A 27,028-nucleotide genomic window follows, 5' to 3' on the forward strand; every position below is an offset into this window, starting at 1 on the left:
AGTGAGAAGAGCCATAAAAATGAACACCATCAGGAAAAATCCAGAGATCCTATTGATAGGGCTTAACAAATAGGGAAAAAAACAAATGTGTTATTCTATTCAGGGCACTACAAAAGCTGGGACGAGACTCTCAGTACATATTACAAGAATGACAAAACATGGGGCATTAGCAGGGGCAAACAAATTAGAGTACAGGATGAGGCAGATGCTGAGACTTTTAATCTCTGCATAAACATTAATAACATTGGATCAATCATGGAAAAGGAATGGAACCCAAAATAGAATTTCAACAACCAGTATATTAGGTACCAAGTTATAACCCTACAACCACTCCTGATCACAGAAGGCAGGGTCCCCAGTCATCCCCAGCCCCATCTACATCACAATCCCCCATGGATACACTCAGACTGCCTGTCTAAACTAGAAAATGAATATATCCAATTCAAAGAGGAATTTCAAAGAAGCTAAGGTGTAAAAAAAGGAAAAGACCAACTGGGGGATGAAATATCAAAGGTGAAAACAGACCTGTGTGAAATGCTATGGCTACTCCAAAGACTGCAGAAAGAAAGTTTACACATTCTTACATTGATCAAAACATTAGCTCCTTGAGTGTCTCGCTGCCTTAATGACACAGGCTTGGTAACTTCAGATCATTTGAACATGAGTTGGTATCTTGGATGGGATGTTTCTCAAAGACAAGCACACACGTTTTGATAAAGGATTTTTTTAATCAGCAATCATTTTAAAAAAAAATTTGTATAAATAGTTGTTTATATATTTCTATTTCTCTGGATGGTTCTTTTTATTCGTAGATTCGTTAGATACATGGATTGTTTATTTGAATTGTATTCAATCATTGTGAGGTTTTTGCGCTATGAATTTTGACTCGTCTTGTGCCCGGTTTTGCATTTTTATTTATTTTGAGAAAAGAAAAAGAAAAAAAAATGAGACAGCATATAAAAACGTGCAGATCTATCAATCTACTTGTAAGGTTTTGTCCTGAGGAAGAGATCCTGCATGACCTCGAAACACATTGACTATTAACCTGTTTGAAATAAAGCTTTCAAAAATATCTTTCGCTATTCATCTTTATCAGTAGCGCAGATTTGGACACATAAACCCTTTACCATTATCCTCGGTCTCTGGACCCGTGTCCTGCAGCAGCTGATCCATGCTTTTCACAAGTTGCTTAGTTGCAACAAAACAAGGTGAGTGTACCTCTTCCCAGTGAACCCCATGTTTTTAACTAGTTAAGACCCTATCTGCGCTTTACTTGTTCTCCAGATTTTCTACTTCTATTGACACCTCAAAGAAGAAATAAAACAGCTAAAATCATCAAATCTGCAAAAAAAACCTGGATAGGGCACCAAAAAGTACAAACACCCCCTCAAACCATGCATTTGCATGCAGCAACTACCTCACTGCCTAACCATCACAGACCTGGGACAGCCTCAGCCAGATAGACTGTACACACAATCCCAGCAATAAAAATGCAGCCCCATCCACAAAGAAAACCAAGGTAACCAACACCCTTGGATCTAACACTACAAAGAAAAACTCCACCCTCAGCCCCAGAAATGAAAATACAGCCCCATCATCACAGCAACCAAGGACAACCGATACCCAAGGACCCAATGGCACACAGAAAACAAATGGCCCAAATAAAACACCAGGCCCTGACATCATCCTATTAATAAATATATGCAAAGAGGGGTGCACTAATTGGAAAAGTAAAGAAAAAATAAAGAAAAAAAGAGGGGTGTGCTCTACGTAGTCTATATATGGCAAATACATAGGCAAGAGAAAAAAGATAGACTAAATGGGGTAGGCACAACCACAAATATATAAGTATCAAAAGATCCTTTATTATCACCTCACAAAATACCATAAAAACATTTAAAATACGTGAAGAAAGCAAGAAATCACACCCCCACTCATGGGTTAAGGTCAAACCCTGAGCCCTGGAACAATCATAACAACAATGTAAATAACATGAACAATATTGTGTATACAGTTGCACCAACACATCAATCCAAGTAGTATAAGTATTCAGCCCTAACAGAGATTTGTATATCAACGGCCCATGGGGATTAAATACCCCTACTAATATATATTGTAAGATAAATAGCCAAAAAGGCACACAATATGATCCAGCAAAAGTACGACCTGGATGTTACTGAGTGGTAGAGTCATAGCCCAGAGTCCCATGTGCTTGCGGCTGCTGAATAAGTCAAATGACCCAGAGGTGTGCACAAGAGAATGATCCAAAACAAGGCTCAAAAGGATAAAGTTCCCAAATGGGAAACCCTGGTATGATAGCCCTAAGGGGGGGGGTGAAAGACAGGCCCCACGCGTATCGCTGCGGCAGCAGCTTCGCCCCCTGATGAAAAATACAATTTTTCCTTCCTGTCATGCCATTTTGCATTAAGTCTTCAAAAGCACTCAAATGGATAAAAAAACTACGTGACAACAGTTTTGAATATGTTGAGGGGTGCTGTTTTAAAAATGGTCTCACTTTTGGAGATTTTAAAACATATACATCCGCTAAAGTCACTTCAAAACTGAATTGGTCCCTAAAAAAGTATGTTTTGTAAATGTTTTTGATAAAAATGAAAAATTGCTGCTATATTTTTAAACCTTCTAACATCCTAACAAAACAAAAGGATATTTTAAAAATGATGTTGATGTAAAGCAAACATGAGGTAAACATTTTTTTAATTACTATTTTATGCGGCATGACTATCTTGATTAAAAGGATAATCATTCAAAGTTTGAAAATTGCTCATTTTTTATTTTTCTGTCATAATTCTGATGTTTTTTTTAAATAAATACCGAAATTATTGACTTAAATTTACCATTAACATTAAGTACAATGTGTCACAAAAAACATTCTTATAATCACTGAGATCCATTGAAGCATTTCAGAGTTATTACCACATAAATTAACACTGGTTAGATTTGAAAAATTTGGTTCGGTCACTAAGGGGTTAAATACTGCTGTCAGAGTTTGACAGAGAGATTTAAGGCCATGTTCACACTTTGTGGTGTGCTCTGCAGGTTTATCCCGCAGCGGAATTGATAAATCTGCATGGCAAAACCGCTGCGGTTATCCCTGCAGATTTATCGCGGTTTGTTCTGCGGTTTCCGCTGCGGGATTACTGCTGTACTATTGATGCTGCATATGCAGCAATATGCAGCATCAATAGAAATGATAAAAATTGGTTATACTCACCCTCCTATGTCCGGATCTCCTCAGCGCTGCCCCTGGCGGTCCGGTTCCAAAGATGCTGTGCGAGAAGGACCTGTGGTGACGTCACGATCATGTGACCGAGGCATCATCACGGTCATGTGACCGCGACGTCACCACAGGTCCTGCTCGCACAGCAAACCGAAGACCGGACGGCCGCGGGCAGCGCTGAGAGGTGAGTATAACATCATTTTTTATTTTAATTTTTTTTTTACACTATTTATGCTTCCCAGGGCCTGGAGGAGAGTCTCCTCTCCTCCACCCCGGGTACCACCCGCACATTATCCGCTTACTTCCCGCAACGTGGGCACAGCCCCATGCGGGAACTAAGCGGTTCAATGCATTTCTATGGGTTCAGAACCGCTGCGATTCTGCACAAAGAAGTGACATGCTGCGGGTTTTAAACCACTGCGTTTCTGCGCGGTTTTTCCCGCAGCATGTGCACAGCGGTTTGCGGTTTCCATAGGGTTTACATGTTAATGTAAACGCTATGGAAACTGCTGCGGACCCGCAGCATCAAAATCGCTGCGGATCCGCGGTAAAAACCGCAAAGTGTGGACATGGCCTAACAGGTAAAAACCCATGGATTGAGTTCCAATTCACCCCTGGCTGTTAGAGGCACATGGCGGCTGATTAGATTAGCCATCATCTGTTGTGAAAGTTGCGAGATTGGCGTGAAAGCCTGCATCAAAGGCAGGGACCCGACTTTTGAAATTCAAGTCGGGTTACTAAATGGGTTAATACTTCTTTAATCAAAAATGTTATACTTTTTAACTGAAGTGACTCCACAATTTGCTCTATTATCTTTAACAGATTTCCCCTTTAGGGCTCATAACTATATGTGTGAAAAAAGTTCCGATATCAGGACCAAAAAAAAGGACGAGCGTCATGCGAGTGTCATACGAGTACAATCCGATTTTTCACACCTAGTATTCCATTTACATCCAAATTCAGTGTGATTACTATCCGATTGCAATGTGATTTTAACCTGAGCTTTTACATAAAGCAATTCTCCATGTCATTTACACATCGCTTTCAAAGGAAATATTCTTCAAAAAACTCATATATTTATATATACAGTGGGGGGAAATAAGTATTTGATCCCTTGCTGATATTTTAAGTTTCCCCATTGACAAATACATGAACAGTCTATAATTTTGAGGGTAGGTTAATTTTAAGATTGAGAGATAGAATATCAAAAATAAAATGCAGAAAATCACATTGTATAACTTATATAAATTTATTTGCATTTTGCAGTGAGAAATAAGTATTTGATCACTCTGGCAAACAAAACTTAATAGTTGGTGGCCAAACCCTTGGCAAGCACAGCAGTCAGACTTTTTTTTGTAGTTGATGATGAAGTTTGTGCAAATGTCAGGAGGACTTTTGGTCCACTCCTCTTTGCAGATCATCTTTAAACCATTAAGACTCCGAGGCTGTTTTTTGGCAACTCGGAGCTTCAACTGCCTCCATAAGATTCCTATGGGGTTAAGATCTGAAGACTGACTCCATGACCTTAATGTGCTTCTTTTTGAGCCACTCCTTTGTTGCCTTGGCTGTATACTTTGGGTCATTGTCTTGTTAGAAGACCCAGACTTCACCCATTTTTAATGTCCTGGTGGAAAGAAGGAGTTTGTCACTCAGGATTTTACAGTACATGGCTCCATCCATTCTCCCAATGATGCAGTGAAGTAGTCATGTACAATTGGCAGAGAAACACCCCCAAAACATAATGTTTCCACTTCCATGCTTGACAGTGCGATGGTGTTCTTTGGGTCATAGGCAGCATTTCTCTTCCTCCAAACACAGCAAGTTGAGTTAATGACAAAGACCTACATTTTTCCTCATCTGACCACAGCATCTTCTCCTAATCACTCACAGAATCATCCAGGTGTTCACTGGCAAATTTAAGATGGGCCTGCACATGTGCCTTCTTGAGCAGGGGGACCTTACGTGTACTGCAAGAGTTTAAACCTTTATGGCGTAATGTGTTACCAATGGTTTTCTTGGTAACTGTGGTCCCAGCTGCCTTGAGATCATTAATAAGTACCCACAGTGTAGTTTTAGGCTGATCTCTCACTTTCCTCATGATCAAGGATACCCCACGAGGTGAGACTTTGCATGGTGCCCCAGACCGATGTCGATTGTCATTTTCTATTTCTTTCATTTTCCTACTATTGCACCAACAGTTGTCTCCTTCTCATCCAGCATCTTTCTTATGGTTTTGTAGCCCATTCCAGCTTTGTGCAGGTCTATGATCTTGTCCCTGAAATCCTTAGAAAGCTCTTTGGTCTTAACCATGTTGTAGAGGTTAGAGTCTGAATGATTAATTGTCTGTGGACAGGAGTCTTTTTACCATGGTGACTATGTAAGACAGATGCCTTTAATGCAAGTAATGAGTGGATGAAGAGCATCTAACTGGTCTGTGGGAGCCAGAACTCTTAATGGTTGGTAGGGGATCAAATACTTATTTTTCACTGAAAAATGCAAATAAATTTATATAATGTATACAATGTGATTTTCTGGATTTTATTATTGATATTCTATCTCTCAATGTTAAAATTAACCAATCCTTTAAATTATAGACTGTTCATGTCTTTGTCAATGGGCAAACTTACAAAATCAGAAAGGGATAAAATACTTATTTACCCCACTGTATATATTATTATTTGTTTTATTATTATTATGGTTTTTTATAGCGCTATTTATTCCATGGCGCTTTACATGTGAAAAGAGGGCAAATGTAGACAAATACAATTAAACATGAGCAAAAAAACAAGGCACACGGGTACATAAGGAGGGAGGACCCTGCCCGCAAGGGCTCACAGTCTGCAGGGGATGGGTGATGATACACTAGGAGAGGTTAGAGCTGGTTGAGCGGCGGTTCAGTAGGTAGAGGATCAATGCAGGCTGTACGCTTGTCGGAAGAGGTGAGTCTTCAAGTTCTTTTTGAAGGTTTCTATGGTAGGTCAGAGTCTGATGTGTTGTGGTAGAGAGTTTCAGAGTATGGGGGAAGCACGGGAGAAGTCTTGGATGCGGTTGTGGGAAGAAGAGATGAGAGGGGAGTAGAGAAGGAGATCTTGAGAGGATCAGAGGTTGTGTTTAGGTAAGTCTGGGAGAACATGTCACAGATGTATGGTGGAGACAGGATGTGGATGGCTTTGTATGTCTTTGTGAGGGTTTTGAACTGGAGTCTCTGGGCAATAGAAGCCAGTAAAGGGCTTGGCATTGGAGAGAGGCTGGGGAATAGCGGGGAGACAAGTAGATTAGTCGGGCAGCAGAGTGTAGGATGGATTGGAGTGGTGCCAGAGTGCTAGAGGGCGGAAGATTATATGGGCATGCACTAGTGTTTTTGTGGTGTTGCAATTAAGGAATGCGTGGACCCAGGAGATATTTTTGAGTTTGAGATGGCAGGAGGAGGCAAGGGCTTGGATATGTGGCTTGAAAGAGAGGGCAGAGTCGAGGATCACCCCGAGGCACTGTGTGTGTTGGACTGGGGAAAGTGAACAGCCATTGACATTGATAGATAGGTCTGGTGGAGGGGTAAAGTGAGATGGGGGAAGGATGATTCATTTTGTTTTGTCCATGTTCAGTTTTAGAAAGTGAGCAGAAAAGAAGGCTGAGATAGCAGACAGACAGTGTGGGATTTTGGTAGAGATGAGGTCAGGTCCGGATAGGTAGATCTGTGTGTCATTGGCGTAGAGATGATGCTGCATACCGTGTGATTCTATGAGCTGTCCTAGGCCAAAGGTGTAGATGGAGAAGAGTGGGGGTACTACAACAGATCCTTGAGGAACACCAACAGACAAGGGGCAGAATGAGGAGGTGATGTGGGGGAGAGAGACACTGAATGTTCGGTCTATCAGATATGATGAGATCCAGGATAGGGCCAAGTCTGTGATGCCAAGAGATGAGAGGATATGTAGCAGAAGGGAGAGGTCCACAGTGTCAAAGGCAGAAGACATGTCCAGGAGAAGGAGGACAGAGTAGTGTCGCTAGCTCTTTGCAGTTAGTAGGTCACTGGTGACTTTAATTAAGGCAGTTTAAGTTGAATGATGGGGTCGGAAGCCAGATTGTAACTGGTCATAGAGGAAGCAGGAGGGTTAGGTGGGAGGACAGTTTAAGATGGACATGTTGTTCCAGTAATTTTGAGGCATAAGGGAGAAGAGATATTGGGCGATAGCTAGACACAGAGGATGGGTCGAGGGAAGGCTTTTTGAGGATGGGTGTGATCTTGGCATGTTTGAAGGATGAGGGGAAGACACCTGTTGTGAGTGAGAGGTTGAAGAGATGTGATAGGGTTGGGATGAAGACCGTGGCAAGGTTAGGGATGAGGTGGGACGAGAGCGGGTCAAGCGTGCAAGTGGTGAGGTGTGATCTTGACAGGAGGGTGGAGAGCTGATCTTCTGCAATGGTGGAAAAGCTGGTTTTGGAGGAACAGGGTTGAGCAGCTAAGAGGGACATTGGGCGCTGTGAGCCAAAGCTTTCTCTGATCGTATCGATCTTCTGTTTAAAGAACGATGCAAAGTCTTCAGCAGAAATGAGAGGGGAAGGAGGGTGTGCGGGGGGATGGAGTAGAGAATTGAAAGTGTTGAAAAGCTGTTTAGGGTTGTGAGAAAGGGAGAATATGAGAGATGAGAAGTAAGTTTGTTTTGTGGCAGTGAGTGTGGACTTGAAGCTGGCGAGAGACTGCTTGTATGCAGTGAAGTGGTCAGCAGAGCGGGATCGCTTCAATCTCTGCTCAGCAATCCTGGAATCCCTTCTCAGTTCTTTGGTCAGGCTGGTCAGCCAGGGCTGCCTGTTGAGAGTTTTGCATTGCATGTGCGGGGCAGCCGAATTGAGTGTTGCTGTTATTGTAGTGTTATAAAAAGTGGCAGCGGCATCTGTGTCATGAAGGGAGGCTATGTCTGTAAGAGGGAGAAGGGGCTCAGAGAGTGATTGTAAATTGAGGTGTTTGAAATTTCTGTGAGGGTGAGTGAGTTTGTGGAGTGGGGGATGCACACTAGGAGAGGAGAGGGAAGAGAATGTCAGTAGGTTGTGGTCACACAGGGGGAGGGGTGAGTTAGTGAGATTAGTAAGGAAGCAGAGGTGGGAGAAGATGAGGTCCAGCGTGTGGTCATCTTTGTGAGTGGCCTCAGAGGACCATTGAGTGAGGCCGAAGGAGGCAGTCAGTGATAAAAGTTTAGAGGCAGCTGAAGTGAAAGTGTCAGTGGGGATATTGAAGTCACCCATGATGATAGTGGGGATGTCAGCAGAGAGGAAATGAAGTAGCCAGGTGGTGAGGTGGTCGAGAAAGGTGGAGATGGCTAGTTCTGGGGGGCGGTAGATGACAGCCAGCTGGAGTTTGGAGGGGGAATAGATGCGGATATTGTACTTGTCCATTTTTCTCACAAATGAGTATGATCCCTTAGATAATATACAGTATTTTACACTGTAGAGCTGCAGGGAAAATATTCACAGAATTCTTACTTGAAGACGTTACTATAGACTTACTTATAATTGGCATCCTTAACATCAATGCTATATATTTGCATTTGCATAGATGTTTTTCTCTCATCCTTTCTGAAAATAAAACCTTTACACTTACATTATGTAATATTCAATTATGGCTCAGTTTAAAAGTTTAATGAATTCTCACAGATCATGTAAGCTGCAAATCTCCCCCTGCCCATATTTAAGATTAATCAGATAAGTTTTCTTTGAACGTTGCCTCAATATGATCTTTTATCATGGAATTGTGAACATAGCAAATAGTTTTTGCATAGTTTTAGAATGTAAACCCTTATAGATATTTGGTAGACAGGACAGTTATAAAAAAAATTCAATGTAGTTCAAAGTTTGCTTGAATTACAAATAAAAAAAATATCTTTACTCATTTTTATCTTTCTATTTAACAACATTTGATTAGTATTTTAATTGTGGATTACAAACTATTTGTAAAAGTTCTTGGCATAAGGAAAATTTTAAATTATTGTTATTTACAAATTTCAGATACACTTTTGATTTGATACAATGCTCTTTTATCCAATCATTAGATCGCATGATTGTCGTCCAGTTAACCACCATATGTGAGTTCACTGGTCCATGGAATTGTTACTTAGGATCTCTGCTGTAATAAATACCCATCCTAAGAATTATTATTATTATTATTATTATTATTCATTTTTATAGCGCCATTTATTCCATGGCGCTTTACATGTGAAGTACGGGGCAAATATAGACAAACATTAAACATGAGCAAAAACAAGGCACACAGGTACATAAGGAGGGAGGACCCTGCCCGCGAGGGCTCACAGTCTGCAGGGGATGGGTGATGAATACACTAGGAGAGGGCTCATGATGTCTGTTTAGTCTGTGCATCTATGATTAAGTGTGACATGTTGCCACAATGTGAGAGAAAAAAAAACTTGTTTCCATCATGTGAAATATACTGTAGTTGTTGCTGCTGCTGCTACCTCAGTCCATAGCAGCCCTAGATCTGGCACAGAAGGTGACTTGTTGGCTATGGTAGTAAATAGAGCCATACCCTGGTCAGTTGTGCATTTAGCATGTATCCACTCTGTGAAATCTTTGCTAAGCAGATAACGCAGCTTATTCTGGTAATATGCCAATTTGGACTCCCTTTGAGAAGCCAAAAAAAAAAATCATTGAAACCTGGTTATCCACCACTGCAACATCATCATGAGCTCACTGTGCAGGCACCACCCTTTCTGATTAACCCCTTTACCCCCAAGGGTGGTTTGCACGTTAATGACCGGGCCAATTTTTAAATTTCTGACCACTGTCCAGTTATGAGGTTATAACTCTGGAATGCTTCAATGGATCCCAGTGATTCTGCCACTGTTTTCTCATGACATATTGTATTTCATGATAGTGGTAACATTTATTTGATATTACCTGCGTTTATTTGTGAAAAAAGCAGAAATTTGGTGAAAATTTTGCAATTTTAAATTTGAATTTTTATGCCCTTAAATCACAGAGATATGTCACACAAAATACTTAATAAGTAACATTTCCCACATGTCTACTTTGCATCAGCACAATTTTGGAACCAAAATGTTTTTTTGTTAGGGAGTCATAACGGTTAAAAGTTGACCAGCAATTTCTCATTTTTACAACACCTTTTTTTTAGGGACCATATCTCATTTGAAGTCATTTTGAGGGGTCTATATGATAGAAAATAACCAAGTGTGACACCATTCTAAAAACTGCACCCCTCAAGGTGCTCAAAAACACTTTCAGGAAGTTTATTAACCCTTCAGGTGTTTCACAGGAATTTTTGGAATGTTTAAATAAAAATTAACATTTAACTTTTTTTCACACAAAATTTAATTCAACTCCAATTTGTTTTATTTTACCAAGAGTAACAGGAAAAAATGGACCCCAGAAGTTGTTGGACAATTTGTCCTGAGTATGCCGATACCCCACATGTGGAGATGAACCACTGTTTGGGGGCATGGCAGAGCTCGGAAGGGATGGAGCGCTATTTGACTTTTCAATGCAAAATTGAATGGGAATTGAGATGGGACGCTATGTTGCATTTGGAGAGCCCCTGATGTGCCTAAACATTGAAACCCCCAACAAGTGACACCATTATAGAAACTAGACCCCCTAAGGAACTTATCTAGATGTGTGGTGAGCACTTTGACCCATCAAGTGCTTCACAGAAGTTTATAAAGCAGAGCCAAAAAAATAAAAAATAATTTTTTCACAAAAATGATTTTTTCGCCCCCAATTTTTTATTTTCCCAAGAGTAAGAGAAAAAATTGGACCCCAAAATTTGTTGACCAGTTTGTCCTGAGTACGCTGATACCCCATATGTGGGGGTAAACCACTGTTTGGGCGCATGGCAGAGCTCGGAAGGCAAGGAGCGCCGTTTGACTTTTCAATTCAAAATTGACTGGAATTGAGATGGGACACCATGTTGCGTTTGGAGAGTTCCTAATGTGCCAAAACAGTGGAAACCCCAAATTCTAACTGAAACCCTAACCCAAACACACCCCTAACCCTAATCCCAACCACACCCCTAACCCCAACCACATTCCTAATCCCAACACACCCCTAACCCTAATCCCAACCCTAACCACACAGCTAACCCTAATCCCAACCATAACCTTAACCACACCCCTAAACCTGACACACCCCTAACCCTAATCCAAACCGTAAATGTAATCCAAACCCTAACCCTAACCCTAGCCCCAACCCTAACCCTAGCCCCAACCCTAACCCTAGCCCCAGCCCTAACCCTAGCCCTAACCCTAACCCTAGCCCTAACCCTAACCCTAGCCCTAACCCTAGCCCTAACCCTAGCCCTAACCATAATGGGAAAACGGAAATAAATGCATTTTTTAATTTTTTAATTTTTCCCTAACAAAGAGGGTGATGAAGAGGGGTTTGATTTACTATTTATAGCGGGTTTTTAAGTGGATTTTTATGATTGGCAGCCGTCACACACTAAAAGACGCTTTTATTGCAAAAAATATTTTTTGCATTTTGCAGGACGAGTTGACGTTTTTATTGGTAGGATTTTCAGGCATGTGACTTTTTTTATTGCTTTTTATTCCGATTTTTGTGAGGTAGAATGACCAAAAACCAGCTATTCACAAATTTCTTTTGTGGGGCGTTTATACCATTCCGTGTTTGGTAAAATGGATAAAGCAGTTTTATTCTTTGGGTCATTAAAATTACAGCGATACCTTATTTATATAATTTTTTTATGTTTTGGCGCTTTTATACGATAAAAACTATTTTATAGAAAAAATATATTTTTTTGCATCGCTTTATTCTGAGGACTATAACTTTTTTATTTTTTCGCTGATGATGCTGTATGGCAGCTCATTTTTTGCGGGACAAGATGACATTTTCAGCGGTGTCATGGCTATTTATATCCGTCTTTTTGATCGCGTGTTTTTACACTTTTTTTTCGGCGGTATGATAAAGCGTTGTTTTTTGCCTTTTTTACTGCATTCACTGAAGGGGTTAACTAGCGCTACAGTTTTATAGGTCAGGTCGTTATGGAAGCAGCAATACTAAATATGTGTACTTTTATTTTTTATTATTATTATTATTATTTAGATAAAGAAATGTATTTATGGGAACAATATATATTTTTTTTTTATTTAGGTTTTTTTTTTTTACACATCTGAATATTTTTTTTTACACTATATCATTGCCCCAGGGGGAAGGCATCATGTTATAGTGTAAGATCGTTGATCTTACACTTTGCAGAGCACTGTGTCAGATCAGCGATCTGACGTGCACTGCAGGGAGGCTTCACGGTGCTTGCTCTGAGCAAGCGCTGGTAAGCCACCTCCCTACAGGACCGGGATGCAGCTCCATGGCCATTTTGGATCTGGGGCCTGCAGGGAGGAGATGCTCGGCACAACGTGAGCACATCGCGTTTTACCGAGGGTCTCAGGGAAGCCCGCAGGGAGCCCCCTTCCTGTGCGATGCTTCCCTATGCCCTCGGAACACTGCGATAATGTTTGATTGCAGTGTTTCGGGAGTTAATGTGCCAGGAGTGGTCCGTGACTGCTCCTGGCACATAGTGCCGGATGTCAGCTGCGATAGTCAGCTGACACCCTGCGGCGATCGGCCGTACTCCCCCTATCACATATGACATACTATCCCATCGCTGGTCGTACGGGCCCACCCCACCTTGACGGGATAGTAGTCTAATGTCAGAAAGGGGTTAAATGAACCTGGGCAATGACGGCTCCTGTGATCTATCAATCAATGACTGGAGGCCATCAGTGGGCAGCTGTTAGGGGTCGAGTTCCCGCCTCTGCACAGGGCGAATCTTGAGCCATCTCCTCTGCGTCTCCCATTCTTCTCCAGCCACAGTGGAGCCTGCTCAGCGGAGACGTCGGTCCCAGCATCTGGCTCAGCCTGATACTGTGTGGATGGTTTCTGCTGCGTTCCCAGGCTCAGCCATTGTAGCCAGTACTGGTCAGCGGTGAGCAGACGTCTCTGGGATTAAGTCCTGCTTTTTCCCTTCTGAGCATGCCCAAGGTAAGACCTCTCATTGAAGGTCAGCGGTCACATGCTCAGGTACTGCTTCTGCTCCCATTGGTCTTCTAGGAAGGTCCTGAAGTTGCTCTGGTATTGTAGCAGCTTCCATTGGTCCTCTAGGAAGGTCCTGAAGCTGCTGCAGCTATAAAAGGTTTGCATGGCCGCACGGCCATGCGCTAGGATCACTTCATGCTATGAGCTTGCTATTTGTGGTCGTGCCTGTATGTGGATAGGGTTTGGCTGAAATAAGCCCCTAGAACACCGGCACCTCCGGTGAGGAGTTTGTATGTATGTATTCAGGGCCCGGATGAAATAAGCCACTAGAATACCGACACCTCCAGTGAAGAGTTTGTATGTATGCTTCTCTGTGCATGCCCACTGACTGCCATCAGCTCAGCAGTTAGCTGTGTTCCTCTGTGACGCTAACAGGGCACAGCGTCTTTTTTTCATTGCGACTCAGTGAAGTAACTGAGTTCACTTATACTGCCATATAGTGCAGTCATCTTCTAGCAACAGGTTCTCTCCTGCACGGTGGACCCCCCGGGCTGCGAATGCACCAATTATAACATCTATATTAACTCTGTGCGTTTTGCCAGTCCTTACAGTGGTGAAGTACAGTAGAGTTCATGAGTGAAGTGCCATCCACGAAGCACTTGATCATAAAATTTCAAAACTAGACTTCTCAATAATAAAATTCTACTTGAATGGTATTAGCATAATAAGCTTTTAAGGGGCTTTACACTTATAGCTTTAGTTAGCGGTAAAATATTTTGCTGACAGGTCCTCTTTTAGTAGCCTAAAAAGTCTGATACTGCAGTGTATTGTTAATTAGTCTGCTTACCACCTGGAAATATCTTTTTAATTGTAACCAAATTGTTTGAGGGCATCTAAACATTAAAAAAATTAGAATAGCCGTGAAAAAGACACAAAAATGCCACAAAAAGCCTATTCTAAATGCTGAATGTGATTCAGTTAAATTTTATTTGGAGCTGGTATACCATAGTTTTGCCAGCAACTTAATTGTTTTAAGGTTAATCATCACTAAGTATCTAGGTTAGATTTTATCATCACTCTGGGACCCCACTAGCTACATGTGTACATTTTATTTTGGTGTATTGATGGATGGGGAGAGAGGGAGAAAAGTAGTACAGCTGACAAAAACATTTTGTATAAGAAATTAAGCAACTGCCAGGGAATGAACTCATATGTTAAGAATATAATCATAAGAAGACACATGGGAACTTGTAATTACACAGCTTCACAAAGAAAGGAGCAGAGTTTTTCTGTTGGGAAGTAGTGAAAAGAATCATAAAATGTGTGTAATGGAGAATCTGTCAGACAGTAAAAGTGATGAATATAACCAATTTATTACTGTCTGTCAACCATGGCTGATCAGCCTACATGGCCAGCATTTAGACTCCTAAAAAAGATGTAATTCATTTTCTTCTTTCCTGATGTGTGTTTGTATTGTTATTAATGATGCTCTGCAATATTAGTCCAGCCAAGTAAGTGGCATTTACATGTTAATTATGCATTTACAGTTGAACTCTTCACATATTTGCTTCTTATATATTTTTACCATTTGTAAGCAGAATAATAACATCAATTTCTGAAAATAGGGTAATTGATGAGTAAATTAAATATCTTACGTACAGACTAAATATCAAAATGTATTTTTATTGGTGTAACAGCAATACAAAATATTAAATCTATTATAGGTACCAACTGGGGATTAGAATTTTGGTACTGAAGACGTGTCCTGCAGCTCATGCAAGAGGCTGTTTAATCTGCCTTTTGTGGCACATATATACTCTAAAGTGGCCCAACCGGCTAGTTCCAACTCTAGCCAACATGATAATCCTAAAGTCAAGCATAAAGAAGACCAAAATGTTGAAAAGCAAGAAAAAGAAACAACTAGTAATAAATCTCTACTTACTCATATAGAGGCACACTGCATGCTCTAATCATGATCACCAACTCAATTCATCTCTGGTGACTGATTTACCATCGCATTAAAGATGATCAAATCAATTGATCATTTTGAGGATCATGATGATGATGATGCAAATCAAATTTTAGGCAACCCCTTCACGACATGAGCCATACATGTACAGCACATGTTGTGTCTCTCCCTTTGATATGGGCTCCGCTGATGGGCCCACATCTTTCCTGGCAGATGTCAGCTGATTTGAACAGCAGCATTTAATGTTCTATTCCCCCGCATGACCATGGGTCACCAATGTGTTGGCATGACAACCCTGTGGGTGACATTGCCAGATTGCTATGAGAGCCACCCAACAAGTGAGCATTCTGCTACACACAGGCGATCTGATCATCACCACCTGTGTGAAGCAGAGGCAATCGGATTATCGCAGCTTCTAGTCTCCCATGGACACTATATAAGCAAGAAAAAAAGTAAAAGAAGTTTTCAAAATATAAAAGTTCAAATCACCCCCCATTCGCCCAAATTAAAATTAAAACAATTACAAGAAAAAAAATACACATTTGGTATTGCCACTTTCAGAATCTCCCAATTTATCAATATATAAAAGGAATTAATCCAATCGGTAAACAACTTAGAGAAAAAAAGTAAAAACGCCAGAATTACATTTTTTGGTCACCACAAAATTGCAATAAAATGCAATAATGGGTGATCCAAAGTTTGTATCCACACTAAAATGGCATCATTAACCCCTTACTGACATCGGACGGGGAAGTATGTCCGAGGTCAGCTCCCCTGCTTTGATGCAGGGCTCCGCGGTGAGTCCGCATCAAAGCCGGGACATGTCAGCTGTTTTGAACAGCTGACATGTGCCCGCAATAGCGGCGGGTGAAATCGTGATTCACCCGCCGCTATTAACTAGTTAAATGCCGCTGTCAAACGCAGACAGCGGCATTTAACTACCGCATCCGGCCGAGTGGCCGGAAATGACGGCATCGCCGACCCCATCACATGATCGGAGGTCGGCGATGCTTCTCCATTGTAACCATAGAGGTCCTTGAGACCTCTATGGTTACTGATCGCTGGTAGCTATGAGCGCCACCCTGTGGTCAGCGCTCACAGCACACCTGATTTTCTACTACATAGCAGCGAACAGCAGATCGCTGCTATGTAGCAGAGGTGATCGTGCTGTGCCTGCTTCTAGCCTCCCATGGAGGCTATTGAAGCATGGCAAAAGTTAAAAAAAAAGTAAAACAAAAGTGAAAAAAATAAAAAAAAAAATAAAAGTTTAAATCACCCCCCTTTCGCCCCAATCAAAATAAATCAATAAAAAAAAATCAAATCTACACATATTTGGTATCGCCACGTTCAGAATCGCCTGATCTATCAATAAAAAAAAGCATTAACCTGATCGCTAAACGGCATAACGAGAAAAAAAATCGAAACGCCAGAATTACGTTTTTTTGGTCGCCGCGACATTGCATTAAAATGCAATAACGGGCGATCAAAAGAACGTATCTGCACTGAATTGGAATCATTAAAAACACCAGCTCAGCACGCAAAAAATAAGCCCTCAACCGACCCCAGATCATGAAAAGTGGAGACGCTACGAGTATCGGAAAATGGCACAATTTTTTTTTTTTTTTTTTTAGCAAAGTTTGGAATTTTTGTTCACCACTTAGGTAAAAAATACCCTAGTCATGTTAGGTGCCTATGAACTCATAATGACCTGGAGAATCATAATGGCAGTTTTAGCACTTAGTGAACCTAGCAAAAAAGCCAAGCAAAAAACAAGTGTGGGATTGCAGTTCTTTTGCAATTTCACCGCACTTGGAATTTTTTTCCTGTTTTCTAGTACACGACATGGTGTCGTTCAAAAGTACAACTCGTCCCGCAAAAAATAAGCCCTCATATGGCCAAATTGATGGAAAAATAAAAAAGTTATGGCTCTGGGAAGGAGGGGAGTGAAAAACAAACACGGAAAAACGAAAAATCCCACGGTCATGAAGGGGTTAAAATTGTCAGCTCAGCATGCAAAAAATTAAGCCCTCAACAAGCCCCATATCACGGAAAACGGAGATGCTATGGGTCTCAATATATGAAGCAAATTTTTTTTTTCTTTTTAACAAATTTGGATTTTTTTTATCACCATTTGAAAAACAACAACAACAACCTATACATGTGTGGTATCTATGAACTCATAATGACCTGGAGAATCATAATGGCAGGCCAGTTTTAGGATTTGGTGAACATGGTAGAAAAAATATCCAAGAACATTTGTGGAATTGCACTTTTTTGCAAATTCACTGCACTTGGAATTTTCTTCCCGTTTTCATGTACACGATATGGCAAAACTTATAGTCTCGTTCAAAAGTACAAATCTTTCCTCAAAAACAAGCCCTCACATAGCCATATTGACGGAACAATAAAAAAGTTATGGCTCCGGGAAAAAGAGGAGATAAAAACAGAAAAGCAAAAACGAAAAAGGGCTGCATTTTGAAGGGGTTAAGCTGCAAACATGATGCACTACTCAACATTGGAATTGCAACCCCAATAAGGAAAAGATGTGAAATTATTGAGGATTGATAGATTGTTGATGATATACAAATGATGAAAAAATGGATAAAATACTTTTCAAAACATCTCAATTTATTCAGTGTATTGAGTATGAGCGCTACGTGAAGCTATAAAGACACTTACATGCCTAGTATAAATGAGGATTGTAGTGGTTGGCTGAGAATTGCTCTGCCACATTGAATACATTAGGTCACACAAATCATCAAGATCCGCTTCTAACAGCTTTTTTTTTAAATTACTGACCAATAATGTTCCAAATGTGATCAATAGGAGACAAGTCTGAAAATGTTGAAGGCCCCATTTGGGCCGTGCAGTTTGATTACAGTAGAAAGAACATCTGACCTGACATTGCTGTGTTGAAAAATAGTCCCTGGGACCCCTGTTTCCATAATCAAATCAATATAATGCTGAGCTTTTAGTGCACTTGGAATGAGGACTAGAGGGGTGTGGCTACTATAATGCCACCACAACACCTTAATCTAGCCAATTGGATAGGAATGATGTTCCCTAGTGAAGATCTCTCCATGGTGTTGTCCACGTGGTCCTTACTATGGTGTGTCAAGAAGCTGGCTGACTAACTAGTTTATTTGAATAGTAAATCCAGCTCCCCTATTTGTCATAGACCATGATTAGACAGAAAGAGAAGCTTGTTTACTTATCATCAAATTAAGTTACTCAGTCATATTCCTTCATATTCAACACTGATTATTTCCAAAGACAGAAAAATCTTTCAAGAGTCAAGCACATGATAAGTGGATTTTTATTAGTAAGACCAATATATTTATATTGCAAACATGATAAATTTTTTTCTGTGGAAAAGGGCAAACCGTATAATACTGCACACATTGAAGTTTGTATTCCATAGTTATGCTTCATGGCCTAGATTTTATACTTAGGCACACATAGCGTCGATCAGAAGGAAATATTATAGAGGAATTTTCCTTTTGAAGCATTGCTTCGCTGGACAAAATTACTGCAATATGATGCCAAATGGAAACCATAGATGATAGCATATGTATGAAGTTCACGTTGCTGAATTGTGCATGCTGATTTTGTTTCTGTTATGACTCCAAGAAATCTAATCATGACAATTTAACTGGTAGGTTTTCTCATTTTAAAGCCACCAAATGACAATATATTTACCTGAACATATGTAGAAAAAAAAATCAATAGAACATACTGAAATAAATTCTATGTATTAAATTGACCTACGTTTTTATACCACATTTCTAGTCATGCTATGTAAAGATAGAGTTGCTTGATAGAAGTTCTTGTGGCCAGCACTGGAAAACCAAAAACATTGCACCATCTGAGTGAAATTACAGTCCTTGAGGAATTAAAGCAAGTATTTATAGTCAAGGAATAATTTTCATTTTATAGTCATTGGTAAGCATAATCTGATTTGTGTGCATAGTTCTATAGATTATCTGTCTGTTCTAAAGACTACCTATAATTACTGTTATTGAAGATATCTCATATTATTGATTATTTTATGTGTGATTAGGAAGATGTGGAGCTTTTTCTTGATGGGATTTAATGTGTCATTTCCTGTGTTGTGTTGACTTCTTGTGGTACATATAAACTATATAAATATATTTTGTATTGTATTTTTCAGTATGTTTTGTGTATTATTATCCCTTTCATCAGTAGAACGTTTACTTCTTTGATGCTTTAGGAGTTGGAGATTATTGTATGAGATGAAGAGTATTATATCAGAATAAATACTATACTAGTCTCAATGTCATCCTGTTTAAGGCAGAATAGTACAGACAGAGATAAAGGATCTTTAAAATAAATATATAATAGAGTGCTATTTACCCAATTCATGTTTTTCACAGAATATGGTGAATTTACAGTGATGAGTTTTTCATATTCATGAGGTGAGAACCTCATCCTGCTATTTCAATCCCTTAAACAGTGTTTAACCCCTTAAGCCCCGAGGGTGGTTTGCACGTTAATGACCGGGTCAATTTTTACAATTCTGACCACTGTCCTTTTATGAGGTTATAACTCTGGAACGATTCAATGGATCCCAGTGATCCTGACACTCTTTTCTCGAGACATACAGTATTTCATGATAGTGGTAAAATTTCTTTGATATTACCTGCGTTTATTTGTGAAAAAAACGGAAATTTGGTGAAAATTCTGAAAATTTCGCAATTTTCTAACTTTGAATTTTTATGCCCTTAAATCACAGAGATATGTCACACAAAATACTTAATAAGTAACAATTCCCACATGTCTACTTTACATCAGCACAATTTTGGAAATAATTTATTTTTGTTAGGGAGTTATAAGGGTTAAAAATTAACCAGCAATTTCTCATTTTTACAACACCATTTTTTTTTAGGGATCACATCACAATTGAAGTCAGTTTGAGGGGTCTATATGATAGAAAATAACCAAGTGTGACACCATTCTAAAATCTGCACCCCTCCATGTGCTCAAAACCACATTCAAGAAGTTTGTTAACCCTTCAGGTGTTTTACAGGAATTTTTGGAATGTTTTTAAAAAATGAACATTTAATTTTTTTTCACAAAAAAGTTAATTCAGCTCCAATTTGTTTTATTTTACCAAGGATAACAGGAGAAAATAGACCACAAAAGTTGTTGTACAATTTGTCCTGAGTACCCCGATACCCCATATGTGGGGTAAACCACTGTTTGGGCACATGGCAGAGCTCGGAAGGGAAGGAGCACCATTTGACTTTTCAATACAAAATTGGCTGGAATTGAGATGGGACGCCATGTTGCGTTTGGAGAGCCACTAATGTGCCTAAACATTGAAACTCTCCACAAGTGGCACAATTTTGGAAAGTAGACCCCCTAAGGAACTTATCTAGATTTATGGTGAGCACTTTGACCCACCAAGTGCTTCACAGAAATTTGTAATGTAGAGCCGTAAAAATAAAAAAATAATATTTTTTTCACAAAAATGAACTTTTCACCCCCAATTTTTAATTTTCCCAAAATTAACAGAAGAAATTGTACCACAAACGTTATTGCGCAATTTGTACTGAGTATGCTGATACCCCATATGTGGGCATAAACCACTGTTTGGGGGCATGGCAGAGCACGGAAGGGAAGGAGTGCCATTTGTCTTTTCAATGCAAAATTAGCTGGAATTGAGATGGGACACCTTGTTGCGTTGGGGAGCCCCTGACCTGCCTAAACATTAAAACCCCCACAAGTGACACCATTTTGGAAAGTAGACCCAATAAGGAAGTTATATAGATGTGTGGTGAGCACTTTCACCCATCAAGTGCTTCACAGAAGTTTATAATGTAGAACCGTAAAAATAAAAAATATTTTTTCACAAAAATGAACTTTTCGCCCCAATTTTTTATTTTCCCAAGGGTACCAGAAGAAATTGTACCCCAACTTTTGTTGTGCAATTTGTCCTGAGTACGCTGATTCCACATATATGTGGGTAAACCACTGTTTGGGTGCATGGCAGAGCTCGGAAGGGAAGGAGCGCCGTTTGACTTTTCAATGCAAAATTGAATGGAATTGAGATGGGATGCCATGTTGCGTTTGGAGAGCCCCTGATATGCCTAAGCATTGAAACCCCCCACAAGTGACACCATTTTGGAAAGTAGACCCCCTAAGGATATTATCTAGATGTGTTGTGAGAGCCTTAAACCCCCAAGTGTTTAACTACATTTTATAACGCAGAGCCGTGAAATAAATTTTTTTTTTCCACAAAAATTATTTTTTAGCCCCAAGTTTTGTATTTTCCCAAGGGTAACAGGAGAAATTGAACCCCAAAAATTGTTCTCAAATTGTCCTGAGTACGCTGATACCCAATATGTGGGGGGTAACCACCGTTTGGGTGCATGGCAGAGCTCGGAAGGGAAGGAGAGCCATTTGGAATGCAGACTTAGATGGATTGGTCTGCAGGTGTTACGATACATTTGCCGAGCCCCTTATGTACCTAAACAGTAGAAACCCCCAAAAGTGACCCCATATTGGAAACTAGACCCCCCAAGGAATGTATCTAGATGTGTTGTGAGAACTTTCAACCCCCAATTGTTTCACTACAGTTAATAACGCAGAGCCATGAAAATAAAAAAATCATTTTTTTTCACAAAAATTACTTTAAAGCCCAGTTTTGTATTTTCCCAAGAGTAACAGGAGAAATTGGACCCCAAAAGTTGTTGTCCAATTTGTCCTGAGTACGCTGATACCCGATATGTGGGGGGAACCACCGTTTGGGTGCATGGCAGAGCTTGGAAGGGAAGGAGTGCCATTTGGAATGCAGACTTAGATGGATTGGTCTGCAGGCGTCACATTGCATTTGCAGAGCCCCTGATGTACCTAAACAGTAGAACCCCCCACAAGTGACCCCATATTGGAAACTAGACTCCCAAAGGAACTTATCTAGATGTGTTGTGAGAACTTTGAACCCCAAAGTATTTCATTACAGTTTATAATGCAGAGCCGTGAAAATAAAAAATAATTTTTTTCCCACAAAAATGGTTTTTTAGCCCCCAAATGTTTATTTTCTCAAGAGTACAAAGAGAAATTGGACCCCAGAAATTGTTGTCCAACTTGTCCTGAGTATGCTGATGCCCCATATGTTGGGGTAAACCCCTGTTTGGGCACACGGTAGAGCTCAGAAGGGTAGGAGCACTGTTTTACTTTTTCAACGCAGAATTGACTGGAATTGAGATCGGACGCCATGTCGCGTTTAGAGAGTCCTGATGTGCCTAAACAGTGGAAACCCCAAATTCTAACCAAAACCCTAACCCAAACATACCCCTAATCCCAACCATACCCCTAACCCAACAACACCCCTAACTCCAACACACCCTAACCCCAATCCCACCCATAACCCTAACCACACACCCAACTCTGACACACCCATAACCCTAATCCCAACCATAATAGTAATCAAAACCCGAACCCTAGCCCCAACCCTAACCCTAACCCTAGCCCCAACAATAACCCTAGCCCTAACCATAGCACTAACCCTAGCCCTAACCCTAACCCCAACCCTAGCCCCAACCCTAACCCTAGCCCCAACCCTAACCTTAACATTAGCCCTAGCCCTAACCCTAACACTAGCCTTAACCCTAGCCCAAACGCTATCCCTAACCCTAACCCTAGCCCTAACCCTAGCCCTAACCCTAGCCCTAGCCCTAACCCCAACCCTAGCCCTAACCCTAGCCCTAGCCCTAACCCTAATAGGAAAATGGAAATAAATACATTTTTAAATTTATTTTTCCCTAACTAAAGGGGTGATGAAGGGGGTTTGATTTACTTTTATAGCTGTTTTTTTTTAGCAGATTTTTATGATTGGCAGCTGTCGCACACTGAAAAGACGCTTTTTATTACAAAAAATATTTTTTTGCGTTACCACATTTTGAGAGCTATACTTTTTCCATATTTTGATCTGTAGAGTCATGTGAGGTCTTGTTTTTTGCGGGATGAGTTGACATTTTTATTGGTACTATTTTCGGGCAAGTGACATTTTTTGATCGCTTTTTATTCCGATTTTTGTGAGGCAGTATGACCGAAAACCAGCTATTCATGAATTTATTTTGAGGGGGCACTTATACCATTCCGCGTTTGGTAAAATGGATAATGCAGTTTTTTTCTTCGGGTGAGTACGATTGCAGCAATACCTCATTTATATCATTTTTTAAGTTTTGGCGCTTTTATACGATAAAAACTATTTTATAGAAAAATAATTATTTTTACATCGCTTTATTCTGAGGACTATAACTTTTTTATTTTTTTGCTGATGATGCAGTTGAATTCTAAACTTGCCATATTGTCAAAATCATACCAAGTTATTTAGCAGTCATGAATAGAGATGAGCAAACTTGTTTGAAAAACGATCGCTATTCTCAAACTCGACAAGTAGCACATTCATATTCGTGTTCCCGAGCATTTTACTCAAAATCTGCACAATTCGGTCAACGTTCCGTAAATTATTGAATTTCAACTAATGCTTTTGTTAGGACTTTGGCTAAGATAGTGGTGCTGTATGATGATCTGAAGGGTGATGGGTGTGTTTGAAGAATCTCTAGTGAACAAACACCGGTTTGTCCTACCCAAAGACAACTGACAACTTTTGTTACTGGACGGGCTACAGATGAGCAGATGAGACAGCAATCAGAGGTGGGAAGTTGTACCATTAGAATATATTGCAGCAGATATATATTCAGTAAATGCACATACTTGGTCGGGGCTCCTTCAGCATCAATTACTGCATCATTGTGGCGTGGCATGTAGTCGATCAGCCTGTGGCATTGCTGAGGTGTTATGGAAGCCCAGGTTGCTTTGATAGCAACCTCCAGCTCATCAGCACTGTAGGGTCTGGAGTCTCTCCTCTTGACAATACCCCATAGATTCTCTATGAGGTTAAAGTCAGATGAGTTTGTTGGCCAATCAAACACAGTGATACTGTTATACAAATTTAGACTGTTATGCAATCTGTACTCTGACTACTTTAGATTGTAATAAAGTGTCATATTTACAGTGTTGTCACATGAAAAGATATAAATAAAATATTATCAAAAATAATATACAATCTCAGTGAAAAATAAAATCTATATATTTTGCAGAAGTGTGGGGGGCCCAAATAGAACTTTTGCTATGGGGCCCTGTTATCCCTATATATATCCCTGCTTGCAGGATGATAGTAATGAGAGCAATCTGGCCTGTTGTTCATAGCCTGAGGCTCTGGGGGTCCCATTGCCAGAAGACACTTATCATAAGTGGCATGCCATGCAGGGAGGTGGGCCCAGACACATTTCTTGCAAAGGGGCTCAAAGCTGTCAGTGTCTGCCCCTGTATATAAATATATACTATATATATATATATATATATATATATATATATATATATATATCTACTATATAATTGTCTAAGGGTCTCTTCCGTCTTTCTGTCTGTCTTTCTGTCTGTCTGTCTGTCACATAAATGCATTGCATGATGACGTAGTGGTCTCGACCGGAGCGTCACAAGGAGCATCGGTTAATGCCTGGGCTGGATCTGGGGGCCGACAGAAGGTGAATATATAAATATTTTTTATTAATTTTTTTTTAACAGGGATATGGTGCCCACATTGCTATATACTACGTGGGTTGTGTTAGATACTGCATGGGCTGTGTTATATACTACATCTCTGTGCTATATACTACGTGGCTGTACAATATACTACGTGGCTGTGCAATATATTACGTGGCTGGGCAATCTATTACTTGGCTGTGCAATATATTATGTGGCTGGGCAATGTACTACGTGTTTGTGCTATATACTACGTGTCTGTGCTGTATACTACGTGTCTGTGCTATATACTACGTGGCTGTGCTATATACTACGCCGCTGTGCTATCTACTACATGGCTGGGCAATATACTACGTGTCTGGGCAATGTACTACGTGTCTGGGCAATATACTACGTGACTGGGCAATATACTATGTGGCTGTGTTATATACTGCATGGGCAGTGTTATATACTACATTTATGTGCTATATACTACGTGGCTGTGCATTATACTATGTGGCTGTGCAATATATTACGTGACTGGGCAATATACTATGTGTCTGTGCTATATACTATGTGTCTGTGTTATATACTACGTGTCTGTGCTATATACTATGTGGCTGGGCAATATACTATGTGTCTGTGCTAGTTACTACGTGGGCTGTGTTATATACACCGTGTTCCAAATTATTATGCAAATTGATTTAAGTGTCATAAAGATTTAATTGTTTTGTGTTTCAAATAAACTCATGGATGGTATTGAGTCTCAGGGCTAAATGGATCACTGAAATCAATCATCAACACATATGATAATTAATTTTCCAGGTGATTCTAATTAAAGGAAAAGTACTTAAAAATAATGTTCCACATTATTAAGCAGGCCACAGGTTTCAAGCAATATGGGAAATAAAAAGGATCTCTCTGCTGCCGAAAAGCAACAAATAGTGCAATGCCTTGGACAATGGATGAAAACATCAGATATTTCCCAAAAACTTAAGTGTAACCATCGTACTGTTAAGAGATTTGGGACTAAATCTGAGCACAGACGTGTTTGTGCTGATAAAGGCATAATGAGGAAGGTTTCTGCCAGGCAAGTTCATTGGATTAAGAGAGCAGCTGCTAAAAAGCCATTACAAACCAGCAAACAGATATTTGAAGCTGCTGGTGCCTCTGGAGTCCCTCAAACCTCAAGGTGTAAGATCCTTCAAAGGCTTGCTGTGGTGCATAAACCTACTATTCGGCCACCCCTCAACAGTGTTCACAAGCAGAAATGGTTGCAGTGGGTCCAGACATACATGAAGACTAATTTTCAAACAGTCTTTTTTACTGATGAGTGTCAAGCAACCCTGAATGGTCCAGATGGATGGAGTAGTGGATGGTTGGTGGATGGCCACCATGTGCCAACAAGGCTGTGACGTCAGCAAGGAGGGGGGGAGTCATGTTTTGGGCCAGAATCATGGGGAAACAATTGGAAAGGGCCCTTTAAGGTTCATGAAGGTGTGAAAATGACCTCTGCAAAGTATATAGAGTTTCTGACTGACAACTTTCTTCCATGGTATTAAAAGCAGAAACGTGTCTTCAGGAGCAAAATCATCTTCATGCATGATAATGCACCATCTCATGTTGTAATGAATACCTCTGAGTCATTAGATGCTATGGGCATAAAAGGAGATAAACTTATGGTGTGGCCACCATCTTCCAGTGACCGCAACCCTATAGAGAACCTTTGGAGTACCATCAAAAAAAAGATCTATGAGGGTGGGAGGCAGTTCACATCAAAACAGCAGGTCTGGGAGGCTATTCTGACTTCATGCAAATAAATACACGCAGAAACTCTCCAAAAAACTCACAAGTTCAATGGATGCAAGAATTGTGAAGGTGATATCAAAGAATGGTTCCTATGTTAACATGTAACTTGGCCTGTTAGGATGTTTTGGAGTTAAATGGCTTTTTTGTTCAGTGAATATGACCTCCTAATGCTGCAAATTCAACAAATGAGCATTTTCAGTTCTTTAAAACATTTCAAATGTTTAGAAATTCAACTGTGCCTAATAATTTGGAACAGTGCATTTTGAGGTTTTATTCATTTTGGACATTATACTGTTATCATTGGGAGGTTTCTTCAAAAAAATTTGATGTATACTCTAACGGGTGATGACTTTTATTAGACTGACTGTCATTTGCACCGAACATTTAGGAAAATCCAAGAAAAATATAATTTGCATAATAATTTGGAACATGGTGTACTACGTGGG

General features: G+C 40.1%; 1 protein-coding gene across 1 annotated transcript in view; it reads right to left on the reverse strand.

Annotated features, from left to right (window-relative positions):
* Nucleotides 1-975: 975 nt before the first annotated feature.
* Nucleotides 976-27,028, reverse strand: part of LOC143817563 (uncharacterized) — a 41,340-nt gene continuing 15,287 nt past the window's right edge. The window contains exon 4 of the mRNA XM_077299056.1: nt 976-1,045. Coding sequence (XP_077155171.1) covers nt 976-1,045 — 70 coding nt within the window. The remainder of the gene's footprint in view (nt 1,046-27,028) is intronic.

Source organism: Ranitomeya variabilis, chromosome 3, assembly GCF_051348905.1.
Source record: "Ranitomeya variabilis isolate aRanVar5 chromosome 3, aRanVar5.hap1, whole genome shotgun sequence".
NCBI lineage: Eukaryota > Metazoa > Chordata > Amphibia > Anura > Dendrobatidae > Ranitomeya > Ranitomeya variabilis.